Raw genomic sequence first — 15,885 nt, forward strand, 5'->3', positions numbered from 1 at the left:
ATAACTATTGCATGCAATGATACATCGTTATGTCACCATGGCATGAAGAATTGGGCTATGAAATTGGTTAGTACAAGTACAACAAGCAGTACATGCATTGAGGTCTTCACTATAGTCAACTGGTCCTTCTTTTTCTCTGCTAGCAAATAGATCAATGCAGGTAAAATGAAGCCGTAATTTTGCCCACAGAAAGAGCCTGTGTACCTACAATATACGATGTTACAGAGAGTTGAGCAAAGGCGCAGCTTAACAGTTTTAAAACAATTCTTGTTCTTATTTTTAGCTATAATATTTTTTGACAGCCCGTGTTATCATTCAATTGTACAAAGACATTAGCTGCAATAAAATAAGGTCTATGCTTTTGCACTGGTTGATATAGATTGGTTGTTTTAATAGTGACATCATCACCGGTCTATGCATGGCAGGGGAGGCTAAAACTATCTGCATGCCTGAAAGTTGGCTAAGATAGGAGCTGCTTTAGGTTGGATGCATTTCATTCTACTACCAGGTACCTTTTTAAAAGAACCACATGTGGTTACCCAAACTCTCTATACATGAATGTTTGGTTACCCAAACTCTCTATATCAGCATATATCTACTCGTAAATCGAGAATAAAAATTTGAAGTGAATTTCATTTCTCAAGTTTCAATCTGATATGGTTAGCCGAAAGGCAATAGTATTCTGCAGTGAGTTTTGGTGACGTGTAGCCATCAAAAGTTAGAAAAGTGTGACAAGGTTATACCTGAACAAATTTGGACACTTGGCTGCTGTTCCACCAATCAGCAAACACCAAAAAGTTATTTCAAAAAGAGTCATTGCAGTTGCTGCCTATACAATATTTCATACTTTTTTAGTCTAGTTGTTAAGAGCGGACAACTCTTGCCAAGCTTTGGTCCCCAACATATCTACTAGACAGGCAGTTTGTTAAAAAAGTTGCGTTAAGGCACAGCCATGAAAAGCATAAGAGTATATAGCATTCCAACATTGTTTCTACCTGCTTACCTTAGGATAGTCCCGATCTGAGCAAAGAACCTCGCGAACATGAGGCAGACCACAATGACGATCAGATTCAGAGCTACCACGTGTTTCCAACTGAAAGAGACAGTAGACTGTGGTCCTACTCAAATTCATGAACTTTTTTAGCCACTTCCATAGAAAATCCCACGTTTGAGTTTATAAGATTGTAAAAAGATCTCAAACTCATTCCAACAAATTAAAAGTAGCAGAATTATGGCAAGAAACATTGCATCATCCCAACAAGACTTACCTTGGCCAGATGGAGCCAAAGAAGGTATTCAGGAGTTGTATTCTCATGATATACATGGTTAGCGGGTATAATGTAATCATCTGCGCAAAGATACAGACTCTTGCAACAAAGGCTAGAGGGTCTTCAGGTAGGAAGTTGTTCAAAAAATTCTAAAAATTAGGTTTAAAGTGTCGTGTATTTGATGCTTTTATATTGGAAATCTGTTTATATAAAACTAGTAGACAGTCACTTGCAAAGATTAAAAACAAACCTTGCAAGAAAGCATTAATAGTTGATAATGAATAACTTATGTATAAATGTATAGCTCATTTCAGTTCTTCTGTTGTTCTAGTTTAAACTCCAAATGAAATAATCTGGTCTGTTTACAGCTTACTAACTTGTGCTGTTATTTGCACTGATTTTAACAAGAAACAAGCTGAACTCCCACAAGTTTTATGTGATCCCCTGTTTACCCACAAACCCCTGTTTACCCACAAACCCCTGTTTACTCACAATGGCGAGCTCATTTTCAAAATACTATCAGATTTAAAATATGTTAAACTGTCACTCAGAGACATTGGTGACTTCTTATCACTTTTAGAAGAATGGCAGATAAATTTCCAGCTACTAGTGTGATTAGATTATGAATATACAATATATTATCTGAGTTGAAGTTTGATGCTGCTAGAGTTCCATAAAATCTCTGAGAGGCTTTCAACTGACATATTCCACCTTAAGTAATTTTGTGTGTATATAATGTACAGCGGAAATGAGAATCAAGCTGAAGTTTGTTGAAGAGTAACTTACCTGATCGATGCAGTCTTTACTGATCATAGGCCAACCAGCATAGAATGCGCATCCAACATATGTGTATGTAAGTGTTACACATATATACGCTATTGTCAGGTCTCTCACCTGTTAATACAAGATGGCAGCGCATGAGGGCATAGACTGCTAGTAAGCTTTTTTGCTTGAGGTCTATGCATATGCTAATATACTGTCAAGTATATTAGCATATAGTATATATATAGTATATAGTACTGCCTGTATTTCTCAGGCTAAAGGTACTTTCAGTTCAAATCTTGATGTCTATGCACATGCCAATATACTATTAGGGCTGTGTTTTTTGATTAGATATGTTCTAAGGTTTTTTGATAAATCAAACTGTCTAAATTTATTAAGTTTTTTTATCATAACACAAGAACCTCAACAGGTATTACAAATGACACGGTGTATTCAAACTTTAGCGATACCAGATATCTGCCAGAAGCAAACATTAATCTAAAACCCCAAAAATAACAGATTGGAAACTGTAGCCCGAGGCCATATAATGGTCAGCAAATGACAGTGTTTCATTTTTTATGGATATTCTCCAAATAAATCAACACTATCTCTATGTACTACTCTTACCTCTCAACTCACTAGTTTTATCACAAATATATTCTATTTTACAATTTATTCTGTTTAATCTATATATAGTTATAAGTGTTGGTTTGTTTGTTGGTTTGTTTGTTGGTTTGTTTGTTTGTCATATGTTCACTTATAGCAAAAGAATACGCACGAAAAGACTGCTTCGCATTATAATTGAACTCGGAAACTCCAGTTTTATAAAAAAGCATGATATCCACTAAGCCATGTGGCTACCTTACCATACAATGGAACAATTGTGGACATAGTTATTACACCTGCCATTATTTAATCGCAATGGTTAAAATACGCATGCTTTAGCTAGCACGCTTAAACTACTAAAAGAAACATATGTGCCCAAACTTTCCCAAATGCTAGAAATATTTGTATATAATTATATTATATTATAGTATGAACTTAATTAAACTTATGGCAAGCACCAAAATAAACAAACACCTTCATTTATAAGTTATAATGGTAAATGTTGTATATGTAGATTAAAAATAAATTTTCTGTTCAAAAACTTTTTTACTAATCGGGCATCGCCATGCATTCAGCTAATTATACCATATATACGCTACCTATAGTGTGACACATTTTAGAATTCATAAACTTACTTGAGGAAGCTCTTTGAATAACATTAAAAAAAGTTTTCTGTTAGTAGTTTGGGGGGCCGTTCAGTAAAGCAGTGATACAGTGATACAGTGATACAGTGATACAGTGATACAGTGATACAGTGATACAGTGATACAGTGATACAGTGATACAGTGATACAGTGATACAGTGATACAGTGATACAGTGATACAGTGATACAGTGATACAGTGATACAGTGATACAGTGATACAGTGATTTAGTAAAGAAGTTATAATATGGGGAGAATATCTCGGGGCAGTAGTTTTACCAATGATATAAAACTCCCCACAGGGTGTTTGGGGAGGTGTTTATATCATTGGTTTTACTAACAAATTTTTGAATGACACGCTGAAATTGAAAGAAAATTTGAACCTACTTGAAATATTTGCGCTTTAGAAAGTCATGAGCAGGAAGAACTCGCTATAACAATCCAATTGTATAACTAAATATAAGTTATATTGGATTATCTAGTAGTATTTCCAATATAACTTATAATTAGTTATACAATTGGATTGTTATAGCGAGTTCTTCCTGAATATTGAAAGTTGGAGTTTTCTTAAAATGTTATGGATGTTATTGCTAAGTATGACACTTTAAATGTTCTTCAAATGTATATGTTGTTAGGTTGTTCTAATTTGTACATGTAAATACATACATGTAAATATATATTGTTAAAGTGTGACAAGCTCTTATGAATAAAATTTGTTATACTGTTCTTAGATAAACCTGAAAATTCCACATTAGTAATGAATGATTTATGTAAAAATGTCTTTAAATTGAACAGAAAACATGCTAAGTGATAAAGCAAAACATGTATTTATTTGTAAAAATAGAATTTATAACAGTAAACCTATGATTAAAATTTTAATAACATTGTAGGATGTAGAGGTTAGGTTATGCATACTGCCTGCATGCCTGAATATAATTATAAGTTTAATATAGCACAGAGGATGTTTGAACTGTATTAGCTATTGGCAGCCTACATGTATTTTACTTTCTAAAATTTCTTTGAGCATTACTGTAAAGGTTGGCTTGCAACAAAATTCACATTACAGTTATTTGATATCAAAAGATTCACCATGTCTTACTCTGCTGTGTTGTAAGTGCAAAATATGTGGAAATGTGATCACAAGCTCTTAAAAACTCAAAAACGAACCTGTAGTTAATCGCCGCCATCACAAAACCGCCCTAGATTGAAATTAGTTTATTTCTCTGATAAAGAAGAAGCTGAAAATTGTCAGCATAAAAAACTTATCCCAAACTTTACAACTTGCAAAGTAGTCTGTAGATTATAGTTATACAAGGGAGTCTTTATATATAATCTTTAACCCGATTATAGTTATGTGGAGTCGTGTATTCTTAGGCGGCTAAATCTTCATTATAATCTTTGCTATAATAAGAGCCGTGTCTGTCCATCCGTTTGTCCGAGGCCACACTAAGAGCATCAGGAAAAATATTGCACTTACAGGAACTGGACCCGGATATTCCAGATTGAAGCCAAACCCGCCACTCAGCCACTTTTCCACATTCACGAAAAATTGTGCACATACTATTTAATGTGATGATCTCTCACGGTGCACCGGACTGGCAGCGTACTAGTCGGCAGCGTACTAGTCTTCTATAATAATTATATTTTGTTTCTTTTCTGTAACAGAAACTTTGTTTTGACAGGGGAAAATGAAAACAATGAGACACTTATTGTTTTCTAACTGTAATACCACCAGCTCTTTCTGACTCACCTCGCTTTCTAACTGTAATACCCCCAGCTCTTTCTGACTCACCTCGCTTTCTAACTGTAATACCCCAGCTCTTTCTGACTCACCTCGCTTTCTAACTGTAATACCCCCAGCTCTTTCTGACTCACCTCGCTTTCTAACTGTAATACCACCAGCTCTTTCTGACTCACCTCGCTTTCTAACTGTAATACCACCAGCTCTTTCTGACTCACCTCGCTTTCTAACTGTAATACCACCAGCTCTTTCTGACTCACCTCGCTTTCTAACTGTAATACCCCCAGCTCTTTCTGACTCACCTCGCTTTCTAACTGTAATACCCCCAGCTCTTTCTGACTCACCTCGCTTTCTAACTGTAATACCCCCAGCTCTTTCTGACTCACCTCGCTTTCTAACTGTAATACCCCCAGCTCTTTCTGACTCACCTCGCTTTCTAACTGTAATACCCCCAGCTCTTTCTGACTCACCTCGCTTTCTAACTGTAATACCCCCAGCTCTTTCTGACTCACCTCGCTTTCTAACTGTAATACCACCAGCTCTTTCTGACTGACCTCGCTTTCTAACTGTAATACCCCCAGCTCTTTCTGACTCTCCTCGCTTTCTAACTGTAATACCACCAGCTCTTTCTGACTCACCTCGCTTTCTAACTGTAATACCACCAGCTCTTTCTGACTCACCTCGCTTTTTTCTGTTGCTCATCAAAAGAGTTTTGTCATTTATCAGATATAAAACAGCTCCATTTCATTAAAGACATCACAGAAATATGAAATATTAGCTTTTAGTTTACTGTTATCCACTTTTCTGCAGATAGTACTTACATTGTTTTGGGGGTTCTTCTGCTGCCGCACAATGGACAGTATTGGCACTTGAATATGTAGGGCCATTGCACCTACTCCTGTTATAACGGGAAACGACCATCGGAAATCTGCAAAAGTACATTGCACCTATGTACTTTTTGTAAAATTTCTGGGTGTTCACATTGATACAAATTTATCATGGAAGGTTCACATAAAAAAACCTTTTAATAGTGTTAGACCTTTGTTTGGACTCGTATATAAATGCTCAAGGTATTTACCCCACAAAATTTTGGTTTTAATTTACAACGCATTTATTCATTCTAAATTCAGTTACTGTATTGAGGCTTGGGGTAACGCCCCAGGTAAATACTTAAACAAACTTCAACTTTTACAAAAACGAGTTCTCAGGATTTTACATAAAACACCTAAATTAGAACACACCTGCCCACTTTTTCAAAAATTTTCAATTCTGACTGTGAATAAACTCTATAAATTTTGAACTCTCATCGCGTCTCATCAATTATTCTACAGCCTTAAATCACATCGCATTCATCAATATCCCACTCGCTGCTCTTCTTTAAATCTAAAGCTACCTCCCTCTAAATCTGCTTCGGGTCATCGCAGAATGCCATACCAGCAGTCAGCACAATGTAACGCTCTGCCTGATGAACTGCAAAGGGTTGTGAGTGGGCCCACTTTTAGAGGGCCCACTTTGTGCCCTCAAGCTGTACCTGTTGAGCGGTGACTAAATAGTTTCTGGCTGCTTGCTGTTAACTTGTGGCCCAGCGCCTTGACTAGCAATGCTACTGCGCAGTTTGGGCCTCATCATTATTTCTTTTCTTTTTCTGTTTTCATATTTTTTGATGAAATAAAACAAACAAACAAACAAACCTACTCCTTTATAACTGAAAATGACCACCAAAAATTTGCAAAAGTATATCGCACCTAATCCTGTTATAACAGGAAACGACCATCGAAAATCTGCAAAAGTAGATATGTTTCCAGAATGCTTAAAATCAAACAAGGTGAAAAGGATCCTGCTAAGGCAGTAAAATGTACATACATGTACATAGGAATACTTACAGTGTCCAGGTACCTCATCAAAGTCCATGTGAAGCCCCCAAATACTCAGCTTGTATGTAACAAAACCAAGCAGATAGAATGCGGATATGTTTCCTGTAATCAATACACATACACAACTATAGCTTGCTACGTTGTGAATATAAGTCTATACCATGATATAACATACACATTCATACATCGCTAAAATACCAAGTCAACGAATAACATTTTATTTTTGCATGATTGCTTTCATCAAGTATTAGATACGACTTTGCTTTGCTTACGGAATAGTGGTCTTGTAGCTTATTAGCTAAAAAACTATAATTGTCGCAGCAGGTTGAGATGTAAATAGAGCTTGAGAGTATACATATTGTTTGTCAGCTCATGTCTGTCCATCACCATAAAGTGTCTTAAACTCTAATCAAAAACTGGCCAGATATTGTTCTTACAAGCTTGCTCTGTTGTTGGTAAGGAAGACAGTGTCAGTATGTTAAATGTTTTCATACATGGGCACCTTATGGTTGCTACTGACTGAAGGAGCTTTACAACCCAGTAAAATAATGGTGCAAGAAATAAAATAAGTTTGACATTCACTTTAAACAGCTATACCAAAGGTAGTAGATATCCAAGGTAGTACATATCCAAGGTTGTACATATCCAAGGTAGTACATATCTAAGGTTGTACATATCCAAGGTAGTACATATCCAAGTTTATACATATCCAAGGTAGTGCATATCCGAGGTAGTACATATCCAAGGTAGTACATATCCGAGGTTGTACATATCCAAGGTAGTACATATCCGAGGCTGTACATATCCAAGGTAGTACATATCCAAGGTAGTACATATCCAAGGTAGTACATATCCAGGGTAGTACATATCCAAGGTAGTGCATATCAAAGGCAGTACATATCCAAGGTAGTACATATCCAAGGTAGTACATATCCAAGGTAGTACATATCCAAGGTAGTACATATCCAATGTGGTACAGCTAAGAAAAGCAAGTCAGTACTTACCGAAAGCGGTGAATTTGGTGAAAAAACTGGAAGACTTGAAGTTGATGATGGGTACCAGCAGAAAGAGCAAGAAGAATGGGACAGTCTTGTTGACGTCCCAATAATTGTGAAACAGTTGGTCATCTGTGCTGTTGCTAGAGTTAATGACTCTCCTCGACACTGTTAGTTCAGAACTCTCTTCTTCAGGTGAAAAGTCTTCCATCATGCACAGTATGTACTCTACAGATACAAAGCTAAAAAGAAATGCAATTAGCTTTAAGCTAGCGATGTATAAACATGTTTATTCATGTTCACAATCGTTGCTAGATTAAATGTCTATTGACTAGTAAACTAAAGGCTACTAAATATGGTGGTCTGAAACCAAGTTTCAGATAGTCTCCGCTTGAAGTAGAGAAGTATTATCTACTACATTAGACTGTGATCCTAAAAGAGGACATTATAACAGTGGCTTAAAACAGAATTTCAATCAATCGGTAAGGATATGTAAATGCTTGTTTGAAAACTAGAAAACAACATTATTGGAAATGCGTCACATTCTGATAGAGTGAATAAAAAGTCAGAGCTCAGCCAATAAATCAGTTAATTTTGCTTGGTTACTAGTTTTTTACAATAAGTTTTGAAAACTAATATTGCTGTAATTAGTAATACAGCGATAGTTTTCTTCAACTTTTTAATTATATCATCAAAAAAATAAAAAGTCAAATGTTCAATGCATTAGAGACAAGATATTACAGATATGAGATGTAAAGTAATACACATTTTTTCAGTCTAAAATTATGAATGACAAGAACTACCAGTATAAAAATGACAGAGAAATGATTTCAACAACCGCTAGCAAAGATATTTACAATTGGTCTACATTACTAGTTTCAGAAAAGAGATTAAAAAACATCCATTAGCACTTCAAGTTTAAGCTCTCTATTCAATTGTATGCCTCATCTGAACATCTGAAGATCTGCCTCATCTTAGGCTGCTAGACAAGTACAGAAAAATTGCTTGACTACCGCCTGCTAGTAGCTTGCCTACTGTCTGTTATTAGCTTGACTACCACCTGCTATTAGCTTGCCTACTGTCTGTTATTAGCTTGACTACCGCCTGCTATTAGCTGACAAGTTGAAACACAATGTGATCATTGTATACTGTACATGATACTCTATTGAACCGCACATAGACTTAACCCATACACTACCTTTACCCAAAATGAGTGTTACTTATATTACTAAAGTAAACAGCTCTAGCAGTACTACAGTTGCATTGAAAAACGATTTGATGAACAGGCAATCCAAACAGTTAGCAATCACTACCAGGACATATTTTTATGTTTACACAAGCCATTTAAGTGGAAAGTGTAAATTCAAAATTTCGACCCGTTCTCTGATCATAGTCAGGTAAAAATTTGCTCAGCCACGTCTGACCAGTATAAACATAAGTGTGCTTACTGTCTCCATAAGAGGAATTGCTGCTCCCAGTTTCATGCGCTGTGCCTTCAAAAGTGTCTACAGGACGTGACAGACGATGTTAGTGCTTTTACTAAACCGTTGGTAATAGTAAAAAGATGTACAGCAGTCAGTATGAATAATGTAAGTATAAGAAAGTTATACCATACCTCCTTTAGCAGCAAGTGCTCTTTTTCTACAGAAAGTACAGTTTGTTGGAAGCAAATAGTTCTTATTTATTGAAGTTTACATCATCCACAATTCCAAAGACTTGGAATTGTGAACGATGATCTTAGACCTTTCTTAGGCCTTTCTGAATCCTTGAAATTCCACACTTTTAGTTACTTTTTTAAAACACAATGTCTAATAAAAGGGTTTAAAGTTACTTGGAAACCAGTTGTTCTATTGGTAAAAATGTATTTACTTGGTGGAAAATGTACTAAAAAAGAGCTAAAATAATATTTCTTAATATTCAACTACTGATTGAATATAAAAGATAAAACAAGGAGTGTTTATGCAGTACAAAGTTTAATTACTATAACTTGAGCCTGTTTACTGTTATGCAGTGTGCTAATTGAAAACTAAACATACTGTGGATATAATTACTGACTATCACATGGTATGTATTAGCTAAAGGCTAAACATACCATACTTACTGTAGATAAAGTTTACTGAGTAACACATAGTATATACCAGCTGGAAACAGAACATACTTACTGTAGATAAAGTTTACTGAGTAACACATAGTACATACCAGCTGGAAACTAAACATACTTACTGTAGATGAAGTTTACTGAGTAACACATAGTATATACCAGCTGGAAACAGAACATACTTACTGTAGATAAAGTTTACTGAGTAACACATAGTATATACCAGCTGGAAACAGAACATACTTACTGTAGATAAAGTTTACTGAGTAACACATAGTATATACCAGCTGGAAACCAAACATACTTACTGTAGATAAAGTTTACTGAGTAACACATAGTATATACCAGCTGGAAACCAAACATACTTACTGTAGATAAAGTTTACTGAGTAACACATAGTATATACCAGCTGGAAACCAAACATACTTACTGTAGATAAAGTTTACTGAGTAACACATAGTACATACCAGCTGGAAACAGAACATACTTACTGTATATGAAGCACACAATGCTGTAGAGAGTGTTGGCCATAATCACCCAGTAAACAAGAAGAATGCCAACCATAAGAATGGAAGATGAGAAGATGGTTATTATCTCCCCACATCTCCCTAGATATTTCTTACAGATATCTGAGAACTCTGTCACTCCACTAATCGGGCATTCTGTAAATCCATTAGTAAGAGGTAAGCTTGTCTTGCAAGTCATTAAGGAAGCCACTATGTGGGCTGTGAAAGGTTATAGAAATCTTGGAAAACTATAGTTATACTTTTATTGAGCAATATACAATCATTCTTATAAAAGAAAGTTTTACATATAATACCATAAAGAATATAAAAAGAGAGGTACTACCGTGTGTCATCAACGCAAAAACCAAAAGTTTATACAAGAAAGAATTGAAGCTACTAAGCTTAGGTACCCATCTTATCTCTTCTGACAAAAGATTAAAAGTTTTAGTGGTACAAAGTCTAAGTTTACATAAATTATCCAACTTAGGAGGAAACATGTGTACACTATGATGGTTTTATGTAACTGAGCGCTTATGCAGGTTCTTATTTTTGTAAAAATCAAAATATGAAAAAGCTTTTATTTTTTCCACCACAAAAAGAGAAGGAAAAATATAACCGAAATAAACATTTAGCCATCTTTGACCATTTAGATGAACACAATACATATTCACATGTAGTGTATATGTGAAAAGGTAAAAGTTGATAACTAAATACTGTATAAATAATAAATAAATATATTTATAAATTTAAGTGTTTGTCTGTCTGTCGTTTGTTTGTTCAGTTATATCGATGAAGTTATAGGAATGAAAAATCACCTCCGTACTGGTTTTGAACTTGTGACATTAAAATCACATTGCTACTGGCGAGTGCACAAGGCAAGGCTAAGGCAAGGCCGCAAGGCTAAGCCACTCTTACCATATACCGTATATTCCTTTGTTGATTGCACATGCTAAATATGCACTTTTTATTACATTGTACATCTTCAGGTTGCAATGACCCTGTTATATGATATTTTTGCTTTGCGATGCTTTTGCTGTCCTCGCCATACAAAATTTGTTCGCCAAATGATACCTTCAAAAATTTATATCAAAATTTAATTTTAGCAGTCAGTGTGCTGAATATGTCAGACTAACAAAATGCTAATATGCTATTCACTGAAATCCTTCCAAACTAAAACCCTTGCCACTGAAAACCTGAAAATGCATAAGTTAACTTACTCATAGATTCTGCTGACTTTATGATTCTGTATGAAGTGTACAGGTTCAAGGCAGCCATGAGAGCGAGCAAGACAATTGCCAATACAAATCCGGCCTGCGCTACAGCCCATGGCAGCGTGAGCAAGGTGCTTCCTACCATTGTGTTCCATATAGAAAAACTATAAATAGATTTAGAGAGCAGTAAAATAATAGTTATGGAGTTGTCATTCACTGTTACTACTTGTAAAGTTTAGTTGAAATTTTTTGGCATTCGGCTACTGAGATACAGTTACATTTTGCATGAGAAACAAAATTTTGCTGTAATTTTTTAAAAAAAGTCACAAACTAAATGAACATCAAAACAAATATTGTAATGATTTGGATAGCCGCTATTTCCAAAAATTATTTGAAAGTTGATAAAAGCTTTTGTAATAATTTGTTATACTAAAATTATTACTTAGTCTATTTAAAGTTTTAAACCTTAGTATATGTTTCTAAAGTATTTCTCAAGTTGCTGCATTTTTAAATAGTGTTCTTCTTTAACTTCTTTACAAGGACATGTCTATTTGATTGTCTCTTCAACGGACTACTTTATTTGGTCACTTTACTTTTGTGATCTTTCAGTCTCAGCAACAGTTTGAAGAGTATTACAGATATGTGAGAAAATAAGTTAAAAACTGACTAGACAATCAATCAGGCATTTGTCTGATAGCTCAAGTTTCTTGATCCTAATAGCATTGTGTATTGCTCTTGCGTATGATCAGGAGAAGACAACCAGCAAATGGTTACTTATTATGACTGCTTGTTACATGTACATAAACAAGAGTTTGACATCCTTTTTCTACCGTATGTATCAATACTGCGGTGTTAGTGCTTCCTACTGTTGGAATAGACCAAAATTATTGGCTGCTCTAATAAACAGCACCTTCTGCACTCAAAGCAAAAAGAGACTTAAAAAGCTGTCTTGAAAACTGAAGAGTGACTTGAATAGCTCACAATATTAGTTTAGTTTCATATATGCTGAGGAATGGAACATTATAATTGTTGTCCAAAGAAGTCGCCACGAGGCTACAATAATTACATGGCAATATTGATTTTGTTACAATGCGTAGAATTACCAATGATGCGGAGCAATCAAATGGCTTTCAAATAACCAACAATTTCACAAGACATTGACCAAGCTTTCTCTATGAAGGCTTCACTCTGGAAGAATGTAGTCAGAATATAAAAATGTAGCAATAAAAAAATACTTTTTCCCCAAAATTCGCCGCAGTCCTGGTTGCTATATTTATTTTTTATTCATTTTCTATAAAAACCCTGAATACTGACTCATAAAAACAAAGTGAAAACTTGAAAGTTGAAGCAATATGTTTTCTTATGACGAAAATGATCCAAGTAGTTAATGGTCACAAACAAGGTAAACGTCTCACCTACTACCTCATGAACTTGCATGTACACTGTACGTGCAGAGTCATATATCATGTACACTGTACGTGATATATGACTCTGTGGGTTACCAGTGATGATGTCATGTAGAATTTGACACTTGGCACTGCCCTAACTCTTATAATAATTATATAGCTGTCATCAACTCCTATTGTGAGAAAGTGATGAAAGTTTTGATTTTGTAATAGACTATGTTAAATGCGACAAGCAAATAGAAAATCTAAAAAACCATAATAATGTTATTAACACTGCAAACATAATTACATTTACAAAAATGAGTTAAAATCTAATATGAAGTCAAGTGTGTCTATTTTCATTGTACATTCGCTGCATGTAGTAACTTTTTTATGTTAACGAATCATACAATACAAATAAAGTTGGTATAAACAGATGAAAGTTGAAATTTGGTAAGAGATAGCATATACAATGATGATATAACAGTGATTACATGAACCTACTGCAGTTTATTGGCCCAAATTAGAGGACACATAACCCCAAACCTCGCGCCGCTCAACTTCGCACAATTTGAGACATTTAAAAAGTGTGAAAGATAATAATTAAAAGGATATAATAACTAATATAAACATTTAGATCAGTGAGTCTTTACCAAAAGAGGCCATAATTCTCATCCTATAACTTGTCAGTAGTCTTAGTTTGAAACTGATGTTACTTCTATTTCTATTGTTACCTCTATTTCTATAGCGTTTAACTGATATTGCTTAAAAATCTCTCCTAAACCTAAAACTTAAATCCTTCATTAGTAGATTCGATGAAATCCAGACATCAGAGAAAAGATTGACAATAAGACAATGTAATGTTCAACAATGATGCCATCAACTAACAGGATGCAACAGGTCTGAGCTAAACACAAAAACAACTGTGTTTACCTTGCAGGTATAAACACTCTATAGTGAATTAAATATGAAAACAGTTGTGCAATACTATAGAACTATTTTAGATCTTTTGCTATATAACAGCATAGACAATCAAAATTTTCTTTGATTGATCATGAATAACTTTAAAAATATAAAAAATACCCTTCAGCTTTTTTCTTGACCAAGACGAGCTTATTTGGAAATTTGATGCATAGCTGTTTAAATTCTAGTTTGTCACAAACAGGAATTGATTGGCATGGCATTGTCACAAACAAGTTGCAGAGCAATTAAAATTTATTTTTATCAAACATTCCATCTATAGAAAAGCTTCTAGAAGCTAGCACTAGTAACAACTAGGAATAGGACATATTATCGTAGCTGCTGTTGAATTTGATTAGCAAACACCACTAGTAAATAAAATACTAGCAGTAACTGCTGAACAAATATCAGCATAAAGAGTAGTCAATATGATGATGCTACATACATACACAGTAACAAAGCTGGACTGCTTTCCTTTGGTTGGAGATTGGAAACAGAGATCGCACGCCATTGTCTCAAGTTAACGTCGCTGCTGGTGCTGTTGGCGTGTGATGAGTTGGCCTTTGGAGATAATGGGAGTTGCCTGCACAACAAAGAAATGCATTTTTACTTTGCTATAGGACAGCTTACATTGTGTGTGGCATTTTTACATTATTCAGCTATGCACCTGATAGAGTGGCTGGCGCAAGCTGAGCAAAATGTATTGGAGTTTTCTTTTCATTGAAGCTAATTGGCATCTCAAAGGCTTTTATATGTAAGAATGCCGAGTCATTAATTTTTATTGTGATAAAGTGTTCCAAACTTACACCTTGCTGCTATATATTTCCATAAACTGTTGGAGTCAGCGTATATTCTAAGTAGAAAAATATACTTCTCCTGATCAAATCAGTGTTTTAGCAGTCATGCACTTCTCTTGGAGAGGCAGCAATAGTTATTGTGATACTTGATGACAATCTAAAATTAGTTACAAATATGGTATACTTTATTAAATTGTAGAAATGTTTCAATCATTTGCAAAGGTTCAAGGTTAGCATCGCTAATGTTAGTTTACTTTGACATTGTTTGTCCTTTACATCTCACCATCAGTCAATCATCAGGATTCAAGGGTAAAATTATTTTAGAGAAAGGTTTCTAACAGACCCGTACAAGTATATATGAGTGTCATTCTCTTTGTTGACCTTAAAAAGTCATTAGACTCGCTGATTTTAGAACGTCAACAGCCTTGCTGACTTGAATGAGTCATCGGCTTTCTGACCTTAAATATACATCCTTAGTATCTTTCCCCCTGATTATGTCTTATATCAAGTATCTTATAAACAAACAGAATTTCAGCAAAAAACAATAAGCTGGTATTTTTAAATAATAACAAAGAATTCTATAGGCTATTCAGCCAGTGGAAAGTTTATATGGTTACCCTTTACACATGACAGGTTGTAACAGGAGCTTGTTAAAGTTGTTGATAACACAACAAGCAGTGATAAAAAATATAAAAACTTGATGTAACAAACTCTAAGAACTTTTTTAACGATTCGCAAGCCATCGACAGCACATATAAAGAGCTGGTGTATTAGTTTCTCATCAAGCCTTTGGCAGCACCAATTTTTATAAATTGCGGCATATTCTATAAGTATATTATTTAAGATTTCTTACCTTATACCTGGATCATGCTTTTTTTTTTACTTACTTGTAACCTTTCACATGAGTTGAAGAGAAGCCGCTGGATCACATTAGCTTTCAATCCTGAACATTCATGCCTGAACTGTGTGAAATGGTCATTACAACTTTTTACACGCAGTCGGGTCATGCAGCTTAGTGACCTTGTTACAATTCCATCTT

General features: G+C 34.9%; 1 protein-coding gene across 2 annotated transcripts; it reads right to left on the reverse strand.

Moving 5' to 3' along the window:
* LOC137410132 (neutral amino acid transporter 9-like) lies at positions 1-15,801 on the reverse strand. 2 transcript variants are annotated; one of them, XM_068095727.1, is made up of 13 exons: positions 15,734-15,801; positions 14,856-15,003; positions 14,499-14,632; positions 11,711-11,868; positions 10,479-10,649; positions 9,338-9,394; positions 7,899-8,117; positions 6,904-6,996; positions 5,842-5,948; positions 2,055-2,162; positions 1,269-1,348; positions 1,004-1,093; positions 1-204 (listed from the first exon to the last, which is right to left on the reverse strand). In XM_068095727.1, the coding sequence occupies exons 3-13, from the start codon at positions 14,558-14,560 to the stop codon at positions 33-35; spliced, it is 1,317 nt and encodes a 438-aa protein (XP_067951828.1). In that variant the 5' UTR covers positions 14,561-14,632; positions 14,856-15,003; positions 15,734-15,801; the 3' UTR covers positions 1-32. The 2 variants fall into 2 exon arrangements, with proteins under 2 accessions (XP_067951828.1, XP_067951819.1); XM_068095718.1 differs by having other exon boundaries at positions 1,269-1,417.
* Between the last annotated feature and the right edge of the window lie 84 nt (positions 15,802-15,885).

The sequence above is a fragment of the Watersipora subatra genome, chromosome 1, assembly GCF_963576615.1.
Source record: "Watersipora subatra chromosome 1, tzWatSuba1.1, whole genome shotgun sequence".
Taxonomy (NCBI): domain Eukaryota; kingdom Metazoa; phylum Bryozoa; class Gymnolaemata; order Cheilostomatida; family Watersiporidae; genus Watersipora; species Watersipora subatra.

Excerpts from the sequence above, each read along its gene's own strand:
- LOC137410132 (XM_068095718.1), bottom strand. The coding sequence starts at position 14,560 with ATGGCGTGCGATCTCTGTTTCCAATCTCCAACCAAAGGAAAGCAGTCC. Across the intron at positions 11,869-14,498 it reads CAGTCCAGCTTTGTTACTGT|TTTTTCTATATGGAACACAA; the intron begins GTATGTATGTAG and ends ATCTATTTATAG. Across the intron at positions 1,094-1,268 it reads TTTGGCTCCATCTGGCCAAG|TTGGAAACACGTGGTAGCTC; the intron begins GTAAGTCTTGTT and ends TGTCTCTTTCAG.